This window comes from Lemur catta, chromosome 1 (assembly GCF_020740605.2).
Source record: "Lemur catta isolate mLemCat1 chromosome 1, mLemCat1.pri, whole genome shotgun sequence".
Classification (NCBI taxonomy): domain Eukaryota; kingdom Metazoa; phylum Chordata; class Mammalia; order Primates; family Lemuridae; genus Lemur; species Lemur catta.
Window position 1 is genome coordinate 110,748,939 of NC_059128.1, and position 22,467 is coordinate 110,771,405.

The following is a 22,467-nucleotide window of genomic DNA, read 5'->3' on the forward strand; positions in this document are numbered from 1 at the left end:
ACTCTTGCTCAGGCTGGTCTCAAACCCCTAACCTCAAGCGATCCTCTGGATCGTCCCACTTCATCCTCCCAGAGCATTAGGATTACAGGCGTGAGCCACTGCACTGGCCTGTGTGCTTGCTTTTGAATAACCTAATCTTCAATGTCTGGCTCCCAGCATGAAAAGCAATAAATTAAGGGAGAAAATAAAAGTCATCAGCCTTTCACATCAACTGGAAGCCACATCAGATGATATAAAGGGCTACTAGTGCCTTTTATTTTTTGTTAGGAGGAAAGGGCTTTCTAACAATGGGGGGAGATGCAACAACAATGGCCAGTTGCCTCTTTGCACCTCTCTGCTCAGAAGCAGCTATTAACAAGCAGAGGAGAGATCCCCAATATTTGGATGACAGGGTCCTTTTTGCCCACTTTGGCCCCAAAAGCTGCATGCAAGGTGCTGGTGGAACTCAGGCATAGCTGCCTGCTATGGAGCTGTGAGGGAAGCATGGGTAGCTGCCACTGAACTAAGAGTTGAAATTGACCAAAACCAACCACAATTTATCCACCAATCCTTTTCCTAGAAGTTGTAAAGTTTCAATAGACTCCACAGTTCCAAAATAGCTACATCAGTCAGTTCCTGCCAGCGCAGTTGTTTTCTAAGCGGGAAGACACATTGTCACTGATTCCTATTCTGCCATCTTCCATGAATCCTCTGACCTGACTTTTTATGCCATACATTTCTTCGGGTCTCATCCCACAGACAATGTCCTTTTTTCCACGTGCAGGTTTTTTTCAGGGACAGGAGGGTGTGTCCTCCTTGCTATGCCTCATCCCACATTCCTGATCCCTGGACGACATCTGGCTTTCCCAGTCTTCCCTGGCCCGGTCTGCACTCCCTTCCTGCTCTGAAGCAAGGACATGATGGCTCCATTCATTGCACAGTGAGTCTGGAATTCCCTGCACACCCTTGTGACCTCGTGTCCAAGAAGAAGAAGGAAGAGCCCACTGGGTGCAGGAAGACGACAAAGCCCGGTCTGGGGAGCTAGGAGGAGCGAGTTCTGCTTAAATGCAAATACCCCTGCGGCGGGTGTGGAGAGGAAGCCTGGACTGAGGGGCAGGGGCTAGAACCTGTCAATGCAGCTTCACACAGCTTGGTTTCCGATCGCTTCTCACGTCACTCAGACCTCGGGGGCGGGGCCTGACGCACTATCCAATCAGGGGAATTGGGCGGGGCCCCGCGAACTGTCTAATCAGAGGCGCCCCCGGAGAGGGGGGCGGGGCCTGGCACCACCCCATCAAGCCTTTGTTTCTCGCGCCCGCCCCCCGCGGGCTCCCTTCTCCGTTTCCCCGGGAGGCCCGGGTGTCTCTGCTGTGGCTTCAGTGGCGCCGTGACCTGCACTGGTCGTGAGAGCCGCAGGGAGGACGCCGGGACACCCCGGGAGCCGGGAAATGGTGAGTGTGCGGGGCCGGGCGTCCCCAGGCGGGGAGGAGGGATGATTGGAACCGGCTGGAACCGGCTATGGCGGGACCCGGGCCTCCCCGCGGTCCTCTCCGGAGTCTGCGGACCCAAGTCGCCGCTGGCGCAGCTCGGCCCTCGGTCCCTCCGGCCAGCGGGGTGGGGCTGGGCCGGCAGCCGGGCTCCCGGGCGTCCTGTCCCGTCCCTGCACGGCGACCTCGGCCCAGGTCCTGGAACCCTCTCTGCGCAGCTCCGCGGCCGCAGCCCCGCGTGTCCCCAGATTGTGCGGTGACGGCGGGAGAGTCATCGGGGGAGGGTCCCGACGGTGTGTGGGGGTCGTGCGTGGGCGGGGCTGCGGCCTGTGGGGTTCCCAGCCACTCCCTTCTGCTGTTAAAAATTAAACTGAGGCAGTGTTAAAAATTAAAGAGTTTATTTCAGCAAGCAGCGATTCACGAAGGAGAAACACCCAGTCATGGTTTGAGGGCCCATTGGAAAGCCTTGAAGGAAAGGCTTTTATAAGGTGCATGAGGAAGCAAACCCAGTTCAACACTTCATTGCTTACTGTGAGGCCTTCGTTGGTTTAGCCTGGTGGAAATTTTTTGATTGTGTAGTCAAAAGGGTTAATTGGAGGTTGTGGTTTGTTAGGTCTAAATTTCGTATCTTTATAAATAGGCAATTTATTAGAATTTCATTTGAGTTCGATTTTGGTTTCGTTAAATCGGAAACCACGGCCACTTCATCAGATTGCCTCCCAATTAATTATTTTTAACACTTTCCCAGGGGGACTGGTTTTCCCCTGTGTCAAATCCCCAGTTCCCCCAGCCTAACTCTTCTAGGGCTTGCAATAAAATCCTAAATTTCCATTTCCTTCCCTACATTCCCAGATGCCAACTTCCCCTCTCCGATTCACAACATTATCAACGATTTGTCCTTTAGTGTCCATTTCTAACAGACAGAGTATTTTCATTGTTTTATCATTTTTTTCAAGAAGCAATGGATGGGTTTGGAAAATATTTGTTTTCTCTTTCTGAACATTTCGCATGATAGGAAAGCAGAGAATAACCACCTGCCACTTTGCTTTAAAAAAATCTTTGTGCCTCTCCTCATTTTATCTTTCCTAGACGCAGACACCTTATTGGAATGTCTTTGGGTTCAGGTTCCCCTTGGGAAACTTCACAGGGTGATGTGCCCTTAGCCCACACTCTGTCTTTTCCTAGTCCTGAGCTTCAGAACTGTCTGGTCTGACACAAGGTGCCCACAGCTGCTCTGTCTCTTGGAGGGTTTAGTGAATGTCAGTCACTAAACCTGGGTCACTCCTCCCAGGGGACAGCCTGAGAGTGGGGCCTCTCAGGGGAGCAGCTGGATGTCCTGGAGTGGCAGGAGTCTCCTGATACACCCTTCATCTCAATAGCCAGCTCCATGAGGCGCTCAGCTTCCATGCCTTGGGCATACATTGGTGGCCAAATGGATGGTGGTATTGAGGGGAAAGGCATATGATGCTTGCCTTCTGGATTCTCTCACACTCGTGAAGGAAGAAAAACCATCCCAAAGGACAGGAAAACCCACCCAGTTGAGGTGGTGCAAGAACCTGAAAAGCGAAATGTACTTGCACACAGAGGAGCACCACGCAGTGTGTCTTAGCAGGGTGGTCCGTGGGGCCTTCAGTGAGCAGGATGGGGTGGGAGGATGTCCCCCATAATGGGATGAGTTGATCTGACACTTGAGTCAGAGATATCTTTCTTCCTAGTCAGCACTAACCCCTTTCTGAGCTTGTCCCCTGGGAAAGATTTGTTCACTTATTGCACTTTTCAGATTTTTCTTTTTAAATAGCTATCAATGTGCTTTATCAGTAGAGCTTGAAAGATAAAATTTTCAAAAGAGGTGGATTTCAGAAAAAAATTTAAATATCAAGTTTTAGATTACATTTGTTAAAAATTCTTATTTACCTTTCTTCTTCTCCAGAGCATGTGTAGTAAGTTTCTCACGTCTGTTCTTTTTTGGTGGGGTGATTTCAAGTGGAATGCCAGGGCTTAGTCTTGGGAATGCTACCAGGGAAGAGAAATAGGGTAAAACTCCCTTCTATTATGGCTGCAGAAAAATGAATACATTCCCACAAATTAAACATGGTAGATAAATTAGTGAGTTACAAGGATTCACCAAAACATCAGTTCCTCTGCTGAGTTTGATACTAAATCATCTGGGATGGGACTTGGAAACTCCTAGAAGTGTTCACATATAATTGTTTACCGTATGATTTGTTATAATGGAAATAATTAAATGACATGTTTAGTGTCTGAAAAGGATAGATAGTTTTGCTTTTTCTGTTGAGGTATGAAATGTAAATACCTTATAATTTCCTTTCCTGGTATAAACATAAAAACTGAGTTTGAGTGATTTTGCTGGATTTTTTAAACACTGGGCATTTTCTCCTTTAAAAGTGAGTAGCTTTGAACTGGAACAGAAGCCTGAGGCCAGTGGCTGCAAGTTCAGGCCCATCTTGAGCCTGCAAAGGGATCTCATTGCAGGCCCAGTTGGTTCTTCCTGGGGAGTCTCCCGGCTGGTGTCTCAGCTACTCACAGCGACCTTGGGAGGAGCCCTTTATACTGAGAGAAGCTCAGAGCTCTGGGAAGCTGGGCACTCACAGGCAGATGGGGTTGGGGGTGATACCCTGTCTGAGGTTGTAATTGTTATTATCCTGGTGCTGTTTCCTAGAAATTGTCAAATGAAACACATCTGGATTTAGGTAAAGAATGAATTCATAATTCATTTTGCAGGAATACTGCAAAAGACCGAAAGCACCAAGTCTAAGATCTGCAGGCATCTCCAAGGTTAAGCAGAAGAGGGTTTTCTTTGATAGGGAGAAGTAAACAAGATTAGAAAGAGAAGGTGGCAGGGAGAGGGCAGGATGGAGGGTACAAAATCAGATCCTAGGTCAGAGACTGTTTTACCCTGAGGTCAGCCCATCTTCAGAGGGGTCATGATGGGGGTTGGGAGTTGCCTGCTGATCCCAACCTTGAGCACATGTGTCATCTTCTGAATGTGAGTTCTCTTGTGAACTGTGGGTGAAATCAGCTGCTTCTCTGAGCCGTTTGTCTTTTGATTCCTTTATAGCATCTTGCTGCCATATAATTTCCGTTTGCCTAAGCATTCAAGAATTTTATTCCATGATTTCGGTGTCATATTTTTACTGTCTTTGTTGAAAATCTAAGTGGATTGAGTGATAAGGTCTGAATAAGCAAAGATCTGGAAATAAAATAATTTGTTTTATACTTCATTTAATTAATAAGAATATAAACAACCAGGGACCTACCACCGAGGTGAATAAATAGGCCTTGGGCAGTTCTGGTGTGTCCTGATGTCACCTCCTTTCTGTACCCACAGATGACCAGATCCTCATTTTTTTGGTTTATCTCATAGTTTTACCATCTATGTATCATGAAATTGAGTTTTGCTTGGTGTTTTCTTTTTTGAATTTTTAGTACGTTAATATTATCATGGATATATCATTAATATTATGCTGAAAGGTTTTTTGTGTGTGTTTTTTTGCCTCTGTTACACACATACTGCTGTCTGAGGCTGTGGTTCACCCAGTTTACTCACCCATTCCACTGCTTATGGGACTTGGGATGTTTCAGCTTTACTTTAGATTTTTTGACCATGTCATTCTTGTTTTTGTCCCCAGTGATAATGTGTCATCAATTTTTTACACATTGGGGAAAAATTTCTGGGTTGTAGACTATGAATAAATTCAGATTTACTAGAAATGATGATAGATTGTATGTATGAATTAACTGTCTCATCTTTCTCACGTGTGTTTATTCTAATATTTTACCAACACTTGAAGTTATCTAACTCATTTATTTTTGTCCATTTAGTATTAAGTAATCTCCACGTGATTATTTATTGGTTTTTACTGGTTTCTATTGGTTGAGTATTTTTCCTATGTGGTCTTTCATCTTCTGTGAAATAGTATCTAGTCATTTTCTCATGCTTAGTTCCTTTGTAGGAATTAATTGCTTTTGGGCGTTTTGTTTTAACATACTCCGAACAGTCTTCCTTTTTCATTTGTGGGGATTGGACATATTTTTTCCCAGATTGTGGTTTATCTTTTTACTCCATTCTACATATTGATGGACCGTTCTTAATTTGCACAGAGTTGAGTTTGTCAGTGTCTTCCTTTGGGGCCTGCTTTGTTTTCTCATGTAAGAAAACTTTCCCTACTGTGAGTGAAGTCATAAACATTTGCTTGTGTCTTCTGAAAGTGTTCTGCTTTTGTCTTACACAAGTTTTTTTTTTTTTTTCTAATTTGCTTTTGAGATCTTTTTCAAGAGACTTATTATAAACTCTAGCTCTATCCTGACAGGGCTCTAGGGGATTTGGTTGTGGATGTATACAGTGTGCCTTTTTGGGATACTTCTTTATTCCATAGGACAACTGCTTTGTCATGGTTCATGTACCTTAAATGGATGCCTTGGTTTTTAGAATTTGTTATTTTTCCCTTGGTCTTTCTGCCCATCTCTCTGCTAATAGCATTCTGTCTTGATTAGTGTAGATTTCAAAGCCTGGATGTTTGTTAGGAGAAGTGCTGAAGAGTCACTTTGGGCTGCTATATCAAATTACGATAGACTGGGTGGCTTAAATAACATTTGTTTCTCACAGTTTTGGAGGCTGCAAAGTCCAAGTTCAAAGTTCTAGCAGATCAGGTGTCTGGTAAGGGCCTGCTTCCTGATTTGTAGATGGCCATCTTCTTGTGTCCTCACATGGCAGAGAGGAGAGAAGATACAAGCTCTCCTGTCTCTTCTTATAAGAGTACTAATCTCATTCATGAGCACTCTACTCTCATGATCTCATCTATTCCTAATTACCTGTCAGAGATGCCACCTTCTGATGCTATCATATTGGGGGTTAGGATTTCAATGTATGAATTTTGGGTGTAGGGCTGTGTGTGACATAAATACTCAGTCCGTAACAATTCTGTGTTCTGTCCAACATCTTGGCTATTTTTAGTCATTTATCTTCTGTTTCAGTTTTTAAAAGTATGTTTTTTAAAAAACATTTTAGTGGCAAAACAAACCTGGTTGTGAATTTCTTGGAATTTATTTATTTATTTATTTATTTTTGAGACAGGGTCTCGCTCTGTTGTCCAGGCTACGTGTGATCACAGCTCACTGCAACCTTAAACTCCTAGGCTCAAGCAATTCTCCTGCCTCAGCCTCCCAAGTAGCTGGGACTAAAGGTGTGCACCACCACACCTGGCTAATTTTCGTACCTTTTGTAGAGATGGAGGTCTTGCTATGTTGCCTATGCTGGTCTTGAACTCCTGGCCTCAAGCAACCTCCCTACCTTGGCCTCCCAGAGTGCTAGGATTACAGGTGTGAGCCACTGTGCCCAGCCAACATGGAATTTAATAAAACACTATTTTGATGAGGTTACATCATGGTAGTATTCAGTCTCCTTTCTAAGGATTTATTTCGTCTTGCCATTTCCAAAGAATTTTCATTCTTTGATGTCTTTCAATGTATACTTTTTGCATTATAATTGTATATTCTTCATTAGACTTTTTGGGACTTTAAGAAAATTAATTTTAATAGCGATTAGTTTTATTAGGTCATGTTATCTTCTAAAAATTTACATTTGGTGGGTTGTTGTTTGTAATTCAAAATACACTGACATTTATTATGTTTTGAGTTTACATTCTGGAAATTACTAAAAACATTACATATGTAGAAAATACATAAAACAATTGCACAGTGAACCTAAATTATTATGGAACCAGTGTTGTGAATTATGAGATAATTTTCTTTTCTTTATAGTTTTTTAATCTGTGCATCCCTATGTCATTGTATTTTATATTTGAATAATTTTACATAAATGATACCATCCTATATGTAATATTATATGTCGGCTTTCTGTTTTACACAATCATGAATCTTCCATGGAATGGTAGTTTATTTGCTTCTTTATTTAATAGTCTTTTTTCTTTAGACCTGTTGTAGTTTGACAGAAAAATTGAGCAGATAGTATATAGAGCTCCCATATTCTTTTTCTCCCCAGCTGATAGTTTCTCCTATTTTTTTTTTTTTTTTTTTTGAGACAGAGCCTCACTCTGTTGCCTGGGCTAGAGTGCCGTGGCGTCAGCTTAGCTCACAGCACACTCAAACTCCTGGGCTCAAGCAATCCTCCTGCTTCAGCCTCCCACGTAGCTGGGACTACAGGCATGTGCCACCATGCCTGGCTAATTTTTGTATATATATTTTTAGTTGTCCAGCTAATTTCTTCCTATTTTTTTAGTAGAGACGGGGTTTCACTCTTGCTCAGGCTGGTCTTGAACTCCTGAGCTCAAACGATCCTCCTGCCTCGGCCTCCCCGAGTGCTAGGATTACAGGCATGAGCCACTGCACCTGGCCAGTTTCCCCTATTTTTAACATCTTGACTGCATGTAGTGTATGTTACAATTGATGAACCAGTATATTACATTTGTTGATGATGAGAATTGATGAACTGATGTATTAACTAAAGTCCATACTTTACATTAGGGTTTGCTGTTTGTGTCGGACAATTCTGTGAGTTTTGACAAATTAATGTATTGTGTATCCACCATCACAGTCTTACACAGAAGAGTTTCAAATCCCTGTGTTCCACTTAATCATCACTCCTCCGCTCCCTCTATCTCCTTACCCCCCTTATTCCCTGGCAACCACCGATGTTTTTATTGGATTTACAGTTTTGCCTTTTTCAGAATGTTATTAATATATACTTGGAGTCATACTGTGAGGAGCCATCTCAGACTTGCTTCTTTTACATAGAGTATACATTATGGTCTCTCTCTGTCTTTGTGATTTGATAGTTCATTTCTTTTTATCACTGAATAATATTCCGTTGTATGGAATATGGGTTCTTGATCCATTTACTCATTGAAGTTGATCAGTGAGTAAAGTTTTGGCAATGATGGATAAGGCTGCTAACAACGTTCATGTGAAGACTTGTGTGGACATCAGTTTTCAACTCATTTGGGTCAATACCTAAGAGTGTGATTGCTGAATCATATGGTAAGGCCATACGTAACTTCTTAAGGGCATGCTAGACTGTCTTCCAAAGTGGCTGTAGTGTTCCCCATTCACACCAAACAATGAATGAGAGTTCCTGTTGCTCCACATTTTCGCTAGCATTTGGTGGTGTCAGTATTTTGGGTTTTACAACCACCCTAGTAGGTTTATGGTGGTACTTCATTGTTGTTTTAATTTGCAATTCCCTAATGACATATGACACTGAGCATCTTGTCATATGTTTGGGTTGGGTTTTTGTTGTTGTTGTTGTTTTTACTATCTTTATATCTTCTTGGGTGAGGTGTCCTTCCAGAACTTTTGCCCATTATTAAAAACATGCTAGTCAAGGGAAGCAATGGGAGTGGAAAAGGAACAAAATAATCTGTAACTGTGTTGAGGATGGTGGCTCATGTCTATAATCCCAGCACTTTGAGAGGTTGAGTCAGGAGTATCAGTGGAGGCCAGGGGTTTGAGACCAAGTGATCCTCCTGCCTAGGCTTCCCAAAGTGCTAAGATTACAGTTGTGAACCACCACCCCCAGCCTTCCAACTTCATTTTTTAACATGTGGATATTCTGTTATCCCAGCACCACTTTTTGAAAAGTGTCATTTTTTTCCATTGACTAATATGGTCACTCTAGTAAAAAATCATTTTACCATTTATGTGTGGGTGTCTTTCTGGGCTCTGTATTCTATTCTAATGGTCTATAACCCTGCCTTTATGACAGCACCAAGCTGTTTTGATTACTGTACCACTGAGTACTTATTTGAGGATTTATGCATCAGTATTGATAAGGGCCATTTGTCTACTTTTTTCTTTCTTGTTATGTCTTTGTATATCTTTGTTGTCAGCATAATTTTGGCCTCATAGAATGAACTTGGATGTGTTCCCTCCTCTTTAATTTTTTGGAAGAGTTTAGGAGAATTGGTATTAATTATTCCTTAAATATTTGGTAGATTTTAGCAGTGAAACTATTTGGTCCTGGGTTTTCATTTGTTGGGGGTATTTTGATTACTGTGTCAATCTCTTTGTGGATCTACTCAGATTTTCTATTTCTTCATGAATCAGTCTTGGTAGAATATGTGTTCCTAGTAATTGTCCACTTCATGTCACCACATTAGTTGGTTCTTTAATATGGTGTGAGGCAGTCTTTCAGTTGTACGTCCCTGTTAGTATACAGGAGCCCTGCTGATGTGGAGGTGAGGTATGGGGAGATGGGAAGCATTTCATTGGCCTGTAATTTGGCCTCATTTTAGGAAGCCTGTGTCCCTGTGTTGTGACTTTCATAAGTATTTCTCATCCTCACCCCTCCTTTGTTGAGGCAGGAAGGATAGAGGGGAATGGAATTAGATATTCCCCTTGCCCCAGGAGGTTTGGCTCTTGTAACATCGCAGTTGGTAGGCTTTTGGGAAATAGTTTGTTTTGAAGGCAGTACTTAAGAAGAACAGAATTCTCTAGGCATATTTCATAATGGCTACTCTTTCCCTCCTTCTGCTGGAAAGAGGAAGTGATTTTCTCTAATTTTCCCTGTGAGAACTGATAGAGTTTCTAGAGGTAAAGCTCATAAATTAGTCAGGACCTCCCTAAGACTGGGCCCTCTGGATTTTTACGTCTTAAACATGTCCACACTCAGCCTTCCGTAATTCACCAGTTACAATTTAGGGTTTTCCTATCCCTGTACTGCTTCCCACAGGCAGTTTGCTATGGGATTCTCTTCCAGTAAGTTATGACTCTCTTGTCATTTAGGTTGATGGGATCCTGTCCAAAATCCAGTTTCCAGATACTATCAAAGTTCAAGCTTTGTGAACAAGCATTTCTAAGGATACAGTCTCAGGACTGCTAACGTTAATGTTTCTCTGCATGCTACTTACTATATCTTTGTTATGACGGGTGCTATAGACCCATTGTACAAAGAGACATTGGGGTGCCCCATGCACCTATGCACCCACCAACAAGAGGCATGTTTCTATTCTGCTGTTGTTTTACTAAATACTTCAGTTCTAGTCTAGTTATAGAAAAGAGTGTGGACAGATAGTAAGTCTTATAACCAAGTCATGGAATAAATGTTGGGAATCCACAGCATCATGTGAACTTATTAATAATAAAAAATAGGTCCCTAGTGCTGTCAGTCTTACCCCTCCTCCTCTATACATGTGGGATGTTTCAGGATTCACTGGTCTTTGAGGATGTGGCCGTGAACTTCACCCTGGAGGAGTGGGCTTTGCTGGATCCTTACCAAAAGAATCTGTACAGAGATGTGATGCAAGAAACCTTCAGGAACCTGGCCTCTATAGGTAAGGATGGCAATGTTCCTTCCCTTAGTAAATCAGAGAACAAGTGCTTCTTGCTCGTTAGTGCTGTTCAGTGATTTGGCATGTGGAAAGGGAATACTTTGGTTAATAAATCAGTCATGGCCACAGTGTACCATCAACATAGAGTGTAATGATTTTCTATATTTTGTGCTAATTAATAATGACGTTTCTGGGTCTACATTTTAGGAGAAAAATGGGAAGATCAGAACATTGAAGATAACTACAAAAATCCCAGGAGAAATCAAAGGTAATTTGCACTCACAAAAGAAAGCAGATTTCCTCAAGAGAATTGTAGAAGGTCAGATATTTTTATTTATTTATTTATTTTTGAGACAGAGTCTCGCACTATTGCCCGGGCTAGAGTGCTGTGGCATGAGCCTAGCTCACAGCAGCTTCAAACTCCTGGGCTTAAGCGATCCTACTGCCTCAGCCTCCCGAGCAGCTGGGACTACAGGCATGTGCCACCATGCCCAGCTAATTTTTTTCTCTATATATTTTTAGCTGTCCAGATCATTTCTTTCTATTTTTAGTAGAGCCGGGGTCTCGCTGTTGCTCAGGCAGGTCTCGAACTCCTGAGCTCAAACGATCCACCCACCTCGGCCTCCCAGAATGCTAGGATTACAGGCATGAGCCACCGCATCCAGCCTCAGATATTTTTAAAAACAAGCAAATAAAACAGATAAGCCCAGCTTCACATTTATTTTTTATTTTTTAATTTTTTTTACTTAAAAGAATTTTAATTGATTCATCACAAAAGCACTGAGCAAACAAAATAGGTAATAAACATTTTTAAATAAAGTTTTTAAAGAATTTTAAAGAACAGCAATGCAGAAAATAGTATTAAAATATTTGCATTATTACACATATTTTAACACTTCTACATTCCTTTTGGAAACTAGGCTTTTAAATTTTGGAACCATGTTAACTTACAGGCAAAAAGATTGCAGATGAGCAGATTCTACACAGAGTGACAACCTGGAAAGCTACTCACCTAGAGTCTTATTGCCAGACAGTAAATGATTTTTTAGAATCAAACAATCTGAATAATTTTTTTTTTTGCTTTACAAAGTAAGCATGAAAGAATTTTACCAGAAAAATCTGCACACATTTAGGTGTAGTTACATAATGTCATCATATTCTCTGGTCCACCAGCCTAGATATATTTACTAACCCTGATTCTGTGACCATACATTTTGTAAAGATTTTTTGCCAGATGTCTCAGAACAAGAAGGTGCATTTTAAACAAGTAAAAAAATACAAAAATGAAACTGAACACATTAGGCATCCATTTTGTTAATGACATCAATTCCTAGTAACAAATTCCTAAAGTAGCACTATCAGTATTTTCATGCAACAAAAATCAATGAAATGATAATAGTGTAGTTAATTATAATTTTAATTAAATTTGATGACAGTTGTATATTCGATTAATTTTCAAAAAGATTAAAACATTAAGCCATGGAATTCTGCTCTACATAAGTGGATATGGGATGTCTTACTCTTTACTTACCATCTTTTCTTGTTACAAATAAGAAACTCAAAATACTTTCTAAATATATTCAGACTGAGCTGCTGTAGAGAAGGACCTATAAAGCGAGAACTTTGTGTATAGAATTCAGGAATTACCTTTAAAAATTAAGCATGGAAATTTTTTTGCTTGGGTTTAAATTTGCCTCTTTGCTTCTGATGTGGCATGAGATAATCCTGGTCTAAAGGTGTGCTTTATAAAAAACCAGGTTGGGGTACATTTTCTCAAGACCTCTTGAGGCAATGTGCTCCGGGCTGATCACACACATTCAAGCTCAAAATAAACCTGTTTAAATGAAAAAAAAACAAACCAAAAAACAAAAAACAAGAAAACAAACAAAAAGCCTAAAAAAACAGAAGACCAGGTCACATTTCTGTAGAAAACACCTTGCTTTGTTAATACTCTTACACAGGAATGAAGTAATTTTTCTGTTACAGCTACAAAGTTTTATAATTAAAGATTCATACTACTAATCAATACATCACCGAAAGAATTTCCTTTTCTTTGAATCCCTAGATAATTTCTGAACTTATCCACACAGTAACTGTTTTATATTTGAAATTGGCTTTAACTATTAAAATTGTATACCAGGAAATTAGAGGTGTTACAGTACTTGGTTGCAAATAACTTGCCATCTGGTGTTGGGTCAGAGAATGCTATTTTATCAGTGCTGAGAAAACAGCCAAATATGAAGCAATTCCTGAGAGTATCCACTAGTCGTCTAGCAATGCGCTTTCTTCTCTTCAATCTGAAAACCCAGATTCTACTTATCCCACAGATTGCAGGTTCTGGTACATTTGAACATTGCCAAGCCCTAGGACATTCTTTAGAGCTTAGGGATTCTGGGCCAGTTGGTTCAGATAGGACACAAAAGGCCTGTTTGATGGGCTCTGCAATTAAACATCCAACTATTCTCTTTTCATCAGATATAAAGAGAAAAGTTTTGGTTTTGTTTGGACACTGGGAAACAACTTGCTGGAAGCCCAATTCATTATCAACAAGTTCTTAGACATCTTCTACCTTTCTGAGAGCGTAACTTGGATCACGTGGCAGGACCAACACGCTTTTCCCATCCCAAAACTCTGCTACTACTCGTTCTTTCTTCCACCCCACATATTTGATTCCTTCCAGAAATTTGTGGTGATGCTGAACATGCTGCATTTCATCTTCAGGGCTGGAAGCACTATATGTCATGCCACAAGATGTACACATAGTAGCCCCAAAATATTTCTGACCTGCATCAATGATGAGCTGGTCTTTTGATTCTTTATTTGTATCTCTGGCATTAGTATTTTTCTGGGTATTGGTCTGTTTCAAGACGTTAGTACATATGATGGATCCCACAGAAGACTGTTCTTCAGCTAGAGATCTTTTTGTATTGACTGAAGACATTGAAGATGGGATAGATGGACTCGGGAGACATTGTCTTGTTCTCACCAAGAGAATCCTCTGAAGAAAAAGACTTATTTTTATCTACTTTACATTCCCTTGAAGAAACTACTCCATCTGACGAATCCTTTATTGATTTGTCTTCATTTTTACTTCTTGCACTCAGTAGCTCAATGTTCAATTTCCTTTCCAGTAATAAGCACTTTGGCATTTGCCTTGTCTCAAAAGTTTTTCTTTCACTGACAGTCTCTACATTAGAATCTTCAGTCACTACTGATTTATTCTCTTGGGTGAGTTCCAGTGATGGCTTATTTTCCTGAGAAATTTTTCTAAGACAGGATTTTTTTCTACTAACAAAAAATGCTGCTCCACCCTGGAGTGTAACCTGTGGTTTTATTTTTTGGCTTAAAACTCAAAGAGCATTAGGATTATTTTTAGCTGAATAACAATTGTTCTCTTTCTCCATAATTGGCTTATAGGGCACTCGATTTTGCTTAGAATTTTTAGAATTCCTTGATACAGGCTTGATGTGCTTGTAACTTGGTTGACACTTAGCAGTTAAACTCTTCTGTGGTGTTTTCTTCCTCTTCTTGGAGCAAACTGCTTTTCCCTGAATTTTTTCTGTCACACCAGGAAAAGATTTATCTTCATTATTAGTTTTTACACAAGTGGATCTACTCTCTTTTATTAGCTTTCTCTCCAGTGGATTGAGGTACAACTTATTTTTGTTGTTGTAAAAGGATACAGTGGACACAGCAGATTTAAGTGGTGAATCTTGATTTGCAGGTGGCAGTCTATCTTCTTCAGCTATTTTGAGTGGACTTAAGATGAAATGGCCTTATTGAGAGCGATGCACCTTTTCTTCATTTTTATCACTCTGACAAATGTGCTTCTTATTAGGTGATGGAAATAGATTTTCAGAGAAGTGCAAAATTGATTTCTTTGATGGAATATCTGACAACAGGCTTTCACAGTTCAAAGAATGCTGCTTCCTCTTCCTTGGAGTAAAAGATGCCATCTTAATTCCTGCGCCTCAGAGAACCAGCCGAACCAGCTGCTCTGAGCCACATTTATTTTTTATTGGAAAATTTTCCCAAAAATATATAGTTAAGTGAGACATAGGTATTCAGTATTTGCAAAATAGTTTGGTTGTAGACAGTATTAAGAAACCTTACAGGAATATATATATGTATATGTATATGTGTGTGTGTGTGTGTATATATATATATATATATTTTTTTTTTTTTTGAGACAGGGTCTTGCTTTGTTGCCCAGACTAGGGTGCAGTGATGTTGTTGTAGCTCACTGCAACCTCAAATTCCTGGGCTCAAGTGATCCTCCTGCCTTAGCCTCCTGAGTAGCTGGGACTACAGGCACATGCCACCATGCCCTGCTAATTTTCCTATTTTCTGTAGAAACGGGGCCTCACTATGTTGCTCAGGCTGGTCTTGAATTCTTGGCCTCAAGCTATCCTCCCTCCTCAGCCTTCAAGTGCTAGGATTGCAGGTGTGAGCCACTGCACCCAGCCTGAATACCATTTTTTGATAATAGGTATGGTCATGACATCTTGCAGCATTTAGTGCATTCATGTTCAAACAGTTGAGACAGGGCATAAAACCTATACTTTCCCAGATAATATTAAAAATATAAGTCTAATACCTATTAATAAATATAAAATCATTTATAAATACACCATTAATAATGTGCTTCTTATTTTTTACAGCAGTCATATTCCAGAGAGACTGTGTGAACGTAAGGAAGGTAGTCAATGTGGAGAAACCTTCATCCAGATTCCAGATCACGTTCTGAACAAGAAGACTCCTCCTGCAGTAAAACCATTTGGAAGCAGTGCGTGTGGAGAAGTTGGCATGAGTCATTCATCCCTTAATGGGCACATCAGAGCTGACAGTGGAAGGAAACCAAATGAGTATCATGAATATGGAGAGAAGCCATATAAACGTAGGCAGTGTGAGAAAGCCTTCAATTATCGCCACTCCTTTCCAGTACGTGAAAGGACTCAGTCTGGAGGGAAACCCTATGATTGTATGGAATGTGGAGAAACCTTCATTTCCCTTGTAAGCATTCGAAGACACATGGTGACACATAATGGTGGTGTACCTTATAAATGTAAGGTGTGTGGGAAAGCCTTTGATTATCCCAGTTTATTTCGTATACATGAAAGAAGTCACACTGGAGAGAAACCCTATGAATGCAAGCAATGTGGTAAAGCCTTCAGTTGTTCCAGTTACATCCGAATACATGAAAGGACTCACACTGGAGATAAACCTTATGAGTGTAAGCAATGTGGTAAAGCCTTCAGTTGTTCCAAGTACATTCGAATACATGAAAGGACTCACACTGGAGAGAAACCCTATGAATGTAAACAATGTGGTAAAGCCTTTAGATGTGCCAGTTCTGTTCGAAGTCATGAAAGGACTCACACTGGAGAGAAACTTTTTGAATGTAAGGAGTGTGGGAAGGCCTTGACTTGTCTTGCAAGTGTTCGAAGACATATGATAAAGCACACTGGCAACGGACCTTATAAATGTAAGGTATGTGGCAAAGCCTTTGATTTCCCCAGTTCATTTCGAATACATGAAAGAACGCACACTGGAGAGAAACCCTATGAATGTAAGGATTGTGGGAAAGCCTTCAGTTGTTCCAGTTCCTTTCGAAAACATGAACGAATTCACACTGGAGAGAAACCGTATAAATGTACAAAATGTGGGAAAGCCTTCAGTCGTTCCAGTTACTTTCGAATACATGAAAGAACTCATACTGGAGAGAAACCCTATGAATGTAAGCAATGTGGGAAAGCCTTCAGTCGATCCACTTACTATCGAATACATGAAAGAACTCATACTGGAGACAAACCCTGTGAGAACCCTAACCCTAACCCTTCAGTTGTCCCAGTTCCTTTTGTAAGCATGAAAGGAGTTACACTGAGTGAAACCCTATGAAAGTAAGAAATTTGGGAAAGCCTTCTTCTCAGTTTCTTTTGAATACATGAAAAGATTCACAGTGGAGGGAGAGGTAAGAGATAATCAGCTTACAATTAAGAGAGACTTGTGATAGAACAGTAAAATCTAGAGTTAGAGTTAGATCTCTGGATTATCTTATGTCAGTGTTGGTAGTGTTAGGAACCAAATTTCCCAGGATCCATTGCATTTATGATTCCTTGATACAATTCACCAGTAACTATCTTCCATGAGATTTGGAAGTCAGAAGTGAAGAAGGCATTAGTTACGGTTTGGAGACACCATCCAGGGAGACAGCTAGATTCATGCAGGCTGTACAGATACGTACTTCCAGCCCATTTTTCCTGATTCTTTGGCTTGCCAATGAAGAATATCCTCAAAACTACTTGATTTCCATTTTCTTGGAGGTGTAGGTTTCCACACGTCTGTAGAAGCCCCACACTGAATATCCTTGAACTCCTGGCCTCAAGTGATCCTTTTGCTTCAGTCTACTGAGTAGCTGGGATTAGAAGTGTGCACTACCATGCCCAGCCCCACATTGGATATCCGTCTACACTCTGGTTTTCTTCAGACATTATAATGTGTGTACTAGGCAACCAATTTAGACTGTCATGGTTGGGAATATGTTCTCTGATACTCTGACTCCCCTATTGTATAAAGTGAATTGATATAAGGTCTAATTTGTATAGTAAGCACCTTTGTTCATACTGGTAATGACTGTGTTCTTGATTCAGCATGACAGCAACAGTGCTGCCATCAAAACCAATTAGATGGGACCTTGTTCCTCTATATGGTGACTGGTCTCACCCTATACTTTCACGTAAGAATTAAACATCTTCATATCTTTAAGACTGTGGATGTTTCCTATCACAGCTGAATGTAATGTCTCAGTTTAATTTCAATTATGTTTGATTGTATGTGATTAAAAACCATATATATTTTTTATTCAAACAGGATTTTTGTGCATGTTAGAAATAGTTTATTAGCTGTTTTCAGTCTTGGATCAGATCAAGTTTATAATTTTGGCAAGTTATTTGTAAGACATTATGAAGTCCATATTATGTGCATACAACTTCAGGAATTATTTTTGTCATGTAAATTTTACTTTTCATGCTTATATAGTTACAACTTTTATCTTGATAGTAATGTCTCATGTACTCATAATACCAAAAGTTAAATCATATTGTTGTGTGTGCCTTCTTGCTAAAGACCATACCTGTTGCAAAAAGGGTGTAATAAATTGTAGTAATAATTATGACCACAAACCATAAATGAATGTGTGCTGTATCAGTAATAGGGTGCTCAGAAGAATTACTTATAGGATTTGTTCTTATTTTAGGTTGATTCCTTTCTATTCAAGGAAGGAAGTTATTTTTCTGTATTGTATGCAGTGAAGAGGTAAACCTAGTTCTATCCTCGGTAACCACAATAGTTCTTATCCAGGAGGGAGAAGGCATAGAGTGGAGGTAAACCTAAGTCATGAGAAATACCAGTCAGTCACATTATTGAGAAAAGGGCAATTTTTGTCTTTTTTATGATTTGGAATTTGTTCTCTTTTTATTTAAAAAATATTTTTTCACTAATAATGTCCTGATATTAGCCAATTTTAGAGGCATGGCTACAGAATGCCCTTGTTTTTGTGTTGATCCATCATAATCATCGAGGAGGATTGTTTCATGTTGCAGATATATGACATGTTTCTCTTCAACAGCTCTCATACTTCTGGACTCCTTTTTGCCTTTCTTATTCCCTGAACACTGAAATATCTCCTATGATGTATCAGACACTGTTTTCCATTATGTACCTTACTTAAAATATATAAATGTGCTTATTCCTTAGCAAGCTGTTAATATTGTAGTACTTTATAACAGATTTTCTTAATGAGTCTAATGAGGCCAATATGTTTAGGTAAATTGTCTGAATACAAGCCTAGGAAACAATGAAGTTAGCATCACTATTCCAGTCAAGCCTTTCTTGCTCAAATAATATGCTCTTTATCCTAATTTGTCAACTGCTCTTTTATGCCAGCATTGTAGAGCAAAAAGGAACATGCAAAAGTTATTTTTATATCTATACTGTGGCATGGAACAGTCCAAACAGTTCATTGAAATTATCCAGCAACCTTGTGTCCAGAAAATCCTTGTTGAAACTCCTCAGAGTCCAGGTATAACAGGAGAGCGGCAATCAATGACCAAGCCCTGACTGTATGGAGATAACATATCCAGGCCCAGATAATGTATCCACATGAGCGAAGTGTGGATTCATGGCCTGTCAGATTGTAGCAAGAGTCACGTGAATCAAGGAAGTGATGGCAGTGTCAGAGTAGGATATTCCTAATACCAACCATTGCCTCATCTTTCTCCCTTGAAAGGCAAATCCACAGTAATAGCACTTGCTACAGAGTAGAAACACTACCATCAATGTGACCACAAATGTGATTTTCCAAAGGATGCATGTGGCTGTGTTGGAATGGCCAATCAAGGGTAAGGGATGATGGAAGCACAGGGTAAGGGACATGACAGGACACAGCTGAAAGCCTGATTATTGGCCTTTCCTGTGGGAGTGCCTTGATGCTTCCCAAAACCCCAAGGATCACCCCAGGGAGGACATTGAAGCACTGGCCCGAAGAGTGTTCATAAGTGAGGAAGTTCACCACTTTTGGAAGGCAGTGATGTTATGTTCTATTTGAATCCGGACACTTTGTCTACGGCATATGCTGTTCTCCATCAGATTAGAAAAGCAATACTGCAATGTGTGAGTTTCAGCAATTTAGAATCGAAAGTTATTTTGGCAACTGTGGACTTTTCATTCTGAAATTATCTTTCAGACACAGCTACAGATAATGTCACAATATTTTCAATGTTACACTCTCTTATGTTTAATGGACAAAATGAAGTGTATTTCCACATTACATATTCCACATGAAAGGGAGGGAGTCTTTTACCTCTCACAATTAACTTTTATATAATTAATGAGATTTCATGTTACTCTTTCAATTGATATTAGGGAATTATTAGGTGTGAATATGATATTCTTGTTATATATATATTTCTATAAGATTTATTGGCATATTTATTGTGTAAACATTTTTTTCAGCATATTATGGGGGTACAAAATTTAGGTTATGTATATCGCCCTTGCCCCCTATCCCCCCCGAATCCGAGCTTCAAGCGTGTCCATCCCCTAGATGGTGCGCATCACACTCATTGTATATGTATACACCCACCCACCCCCACATCTGCCCGACACCCGATTAATGTTATTCCTAAATGTGCACTTAGGTGATGATCAGTGAAACCAATTGGATGGTGAGTACATGTGGTGCTTATTTTTCCATTCTTGGGATACTTCACTTAGTAGAATGGGTTCCAACTCTTTCCAGGAAAATACAAGAAGTGCTATATCACCATTGTTTCTTATAGCTGAGTAGTACTCCATGGTATACATATACCACATTTTAATAATCCACTCATGTGTTGATGGGCACTTGGGTTGTTTCCACATCTTCGCAATTGTGAATTGTGCTGCTATAAACATTCAGGTGCAGGTATCTTTGTCACAGAATGTCTTTTGTTCTTTTGGGTAGATGCCCAATAATGGGATTGCTGGATCAAATGGTAGGTCTACTTGTATCTGTTTAAGTTATCTCCATATTGCTTTCTACAGAGGTTGCACTAGTTTGCAGTCCCACCAGCAGTGTATGAGTGTTCCTGTCTCTCCGCATCCATGCCAACATTTGTTATGGGACTTTTTGATAAAGGCCATTCTCACTGGGTTAAGTGATATCTCATTGTGGTTTTGATTTGCATTTCCCTGATGATTAGAGATGTTGAGCATTTTTTCATATGTTTTTTGGCCATTCTTCTGTCTTCTTTTGAATTTGTGTTCATGTCCTTTGTCCACTTTTTGATAGGGTTGTTTGATTTTTTTCTTGCTGATTTTCCTGAGTTGTAAATAGATTCTAGTTACCAGTCCTTTGTGGGATGTGTAGCATGCAAAAATTTTTTCCCATTCTGTAGGTTGTCTATTTACTCTCGTGACAGTTACTTTGGCTGTGTAGAAGCTTTTTAATTTAATCAGGTCCCATTTATTTATTTTTGTTGTTGCTGTGATTGCCTTTGGGGTCTTCTTCATAAATTCTTTACCTAGGCCAATGTCTATAAGAGTCTTTCCCACATTTTCTTCTAGAATTCTAATAGTTTCACTCCTAAGGTTTAAGTCTGTTATCCACCGTGATTTGCTTTTTGTGAGAGGTGAAAGCTGTGGGTCCTGTTTTAGTCTTCTACATGTGGCTATCCAGTTTTCCCAGCACCATTTATTGAATAAGGATTCTTTTCCTCAGAGTATGTTTTTGTCTGCCTTGTCAAAGATTAGATGGCTATATGAGGATGGTTTTATATCTTGATTCTCGATTCTGTTCCACTGGTCTATGTCCCTGTTCTTGTGCCAATACCAAGCGGTTTTAATAACCACAGCCTTGTAGTATAGTTTGAAGTCTGGCAAATTAATACCTCCCATTTTGTTTTTATTGTTTAAAATTGCTTTTGCTAAATGGAGTCTTTTCTGGTTCCATACAAAACATAAAATTATTTTTTCTATACCTGTGAAAAATGATGTTGGTAATTTAATAGGGATTGCATTGAATCTGTAGATCACTTTGGGTAGTATAGACACTTTAACAATGTTGATTCTTCCGATCCATGAGCATGGTATGGTTTTCCACCTGTTTACGTGCTCTGCGACTTCCTTCCTCAGTGTTTCATAGTTCTCCCTGTAGAGGTCTTTTACCTCCTTAGTTAAATGTATTCCTAGGTACTTTATTTTCTTTGTTGCTATCGTTAAGGGTGTTGAGTCTTTGATTTGGTTCTCAGTCTGACTGTTATTGGCATATATCAATGCCTCTGATTTGTGTGTATTGATTTTGTATCCTGAGATCTACTGAATTCATTTATCAGTTCCAGGAGTCTCTTGGTTGAATCCTTGGGGTTTTCTAGATATAATATCATATCATCTGCAAAGAGTGAGAGTTTGATTTCTTCTGTCCCCATTTGGACACCCTTGATTATGCTCTCTTGCCTGATTGCTCTCGCAAGGACTTCCAGCACTATGTTGAATAGCAGTGGGGACAGTGGGCAGCCTTGTCTGGTTCCGATTCTGAGTGGGAATGCTTTCAGTTTTTCCCCATTCAGTATGATGTTGGCTGTGGGTTTGTCATATATGGCTTGTATCATTTTTAGGTAGGTCCCGTTTGTGCCTATTTTGTTAAACATTCTTATCATAAAAGGGTGTTGAATTTTATCAAATGCTTTTTCTGCATCTATTGAGAGGATCATATGGTCTTTGTTTTTGCTTCTATTTATGTGGTGTATTACACTGATAGATTTGCGTATGTTGAACCATCCTTGCATCTCTGGGATGAAGCCCACTTGGTCATGATGGATTATTTTCTTGATAAGCACCTGGATTTGATTTGCTAGGATTTTACTGAGAATTTTTGCATCTATATTCATGAGGGATATTGGTCTGTAGTTTTCTATTTTTGTTGCGTCCTTTCCTAGTTTTGGTATTAGGGTTATATTGGCTTCATAGAATGTGTTGGGGAGGATTCCGTCTTTCTCAATGTTGTGAAATAACTTTTGTAGGATAGGCACCAGTTCTTTGTAGGTGTGGTAAAATTTGGGTGAAGACCCCATTTCTACAAAAAAATTTTTAAAACATTAGCTGAGTATACTGGTGTGCACCTGTAGTCCCTGCAACTGGGGAGACTGAGGCAGGAGGAT

The 22,467-nt window shown here is 39.9% G+C and overlaps 1 protein-coding gene and 1 pseudogene across 4 annotated transcripts; one reads left to right on the plus strand and one right to left on the minus strand.

The window, feature by feature from the left end:
* Nucleotides 1–931: 931 nt before the first annotated feature.
* Nucleotides 932–18,525, plus strand: ZNF627 (zinc finger protein 627). 4 transcript variants are annotated; one of them, XM_045546575.1, is made up of 4 exons: nucleotides 932–1,430; nucleotides 10,648–10,774; nucleotides 10,979–11,039; nucleotides 15,433–18,525. In XM_045546575.1, the coding sequence occupies exons 1-4, from the start codon at nucleotides 1,428–1,430 to the stop codon at nucleotides 16,667–16,669; spliced, it is 1,428 nt and encodes a 475-aa protein (XP_045402531.1). In that variant the 5' UTR covers nucleotides 932–1,427; the 3' UTR covers nucleotides 16,670–18,525. The 4 variants fall into 4 exon arrangements, with proteins under 4 accessions (XP_045402531.1, XP_045402537.1, XP_045402519.1 ...); XM_045546581.1 differs by having other exon boundaries at nucleotides 15,436–18,525; XM_045546563.1 differs by lacking the exon at nucleotides 932–1,430 and having other exon boundaries at nucleotides 10,464–10,774.
* Nucleotides 12,888–14,735, minus strand: LOC123634872 (annotated as a pseudogene).
* Nucleotides 18,526–22,467: the final 3,942 nt, after the last annotated feature.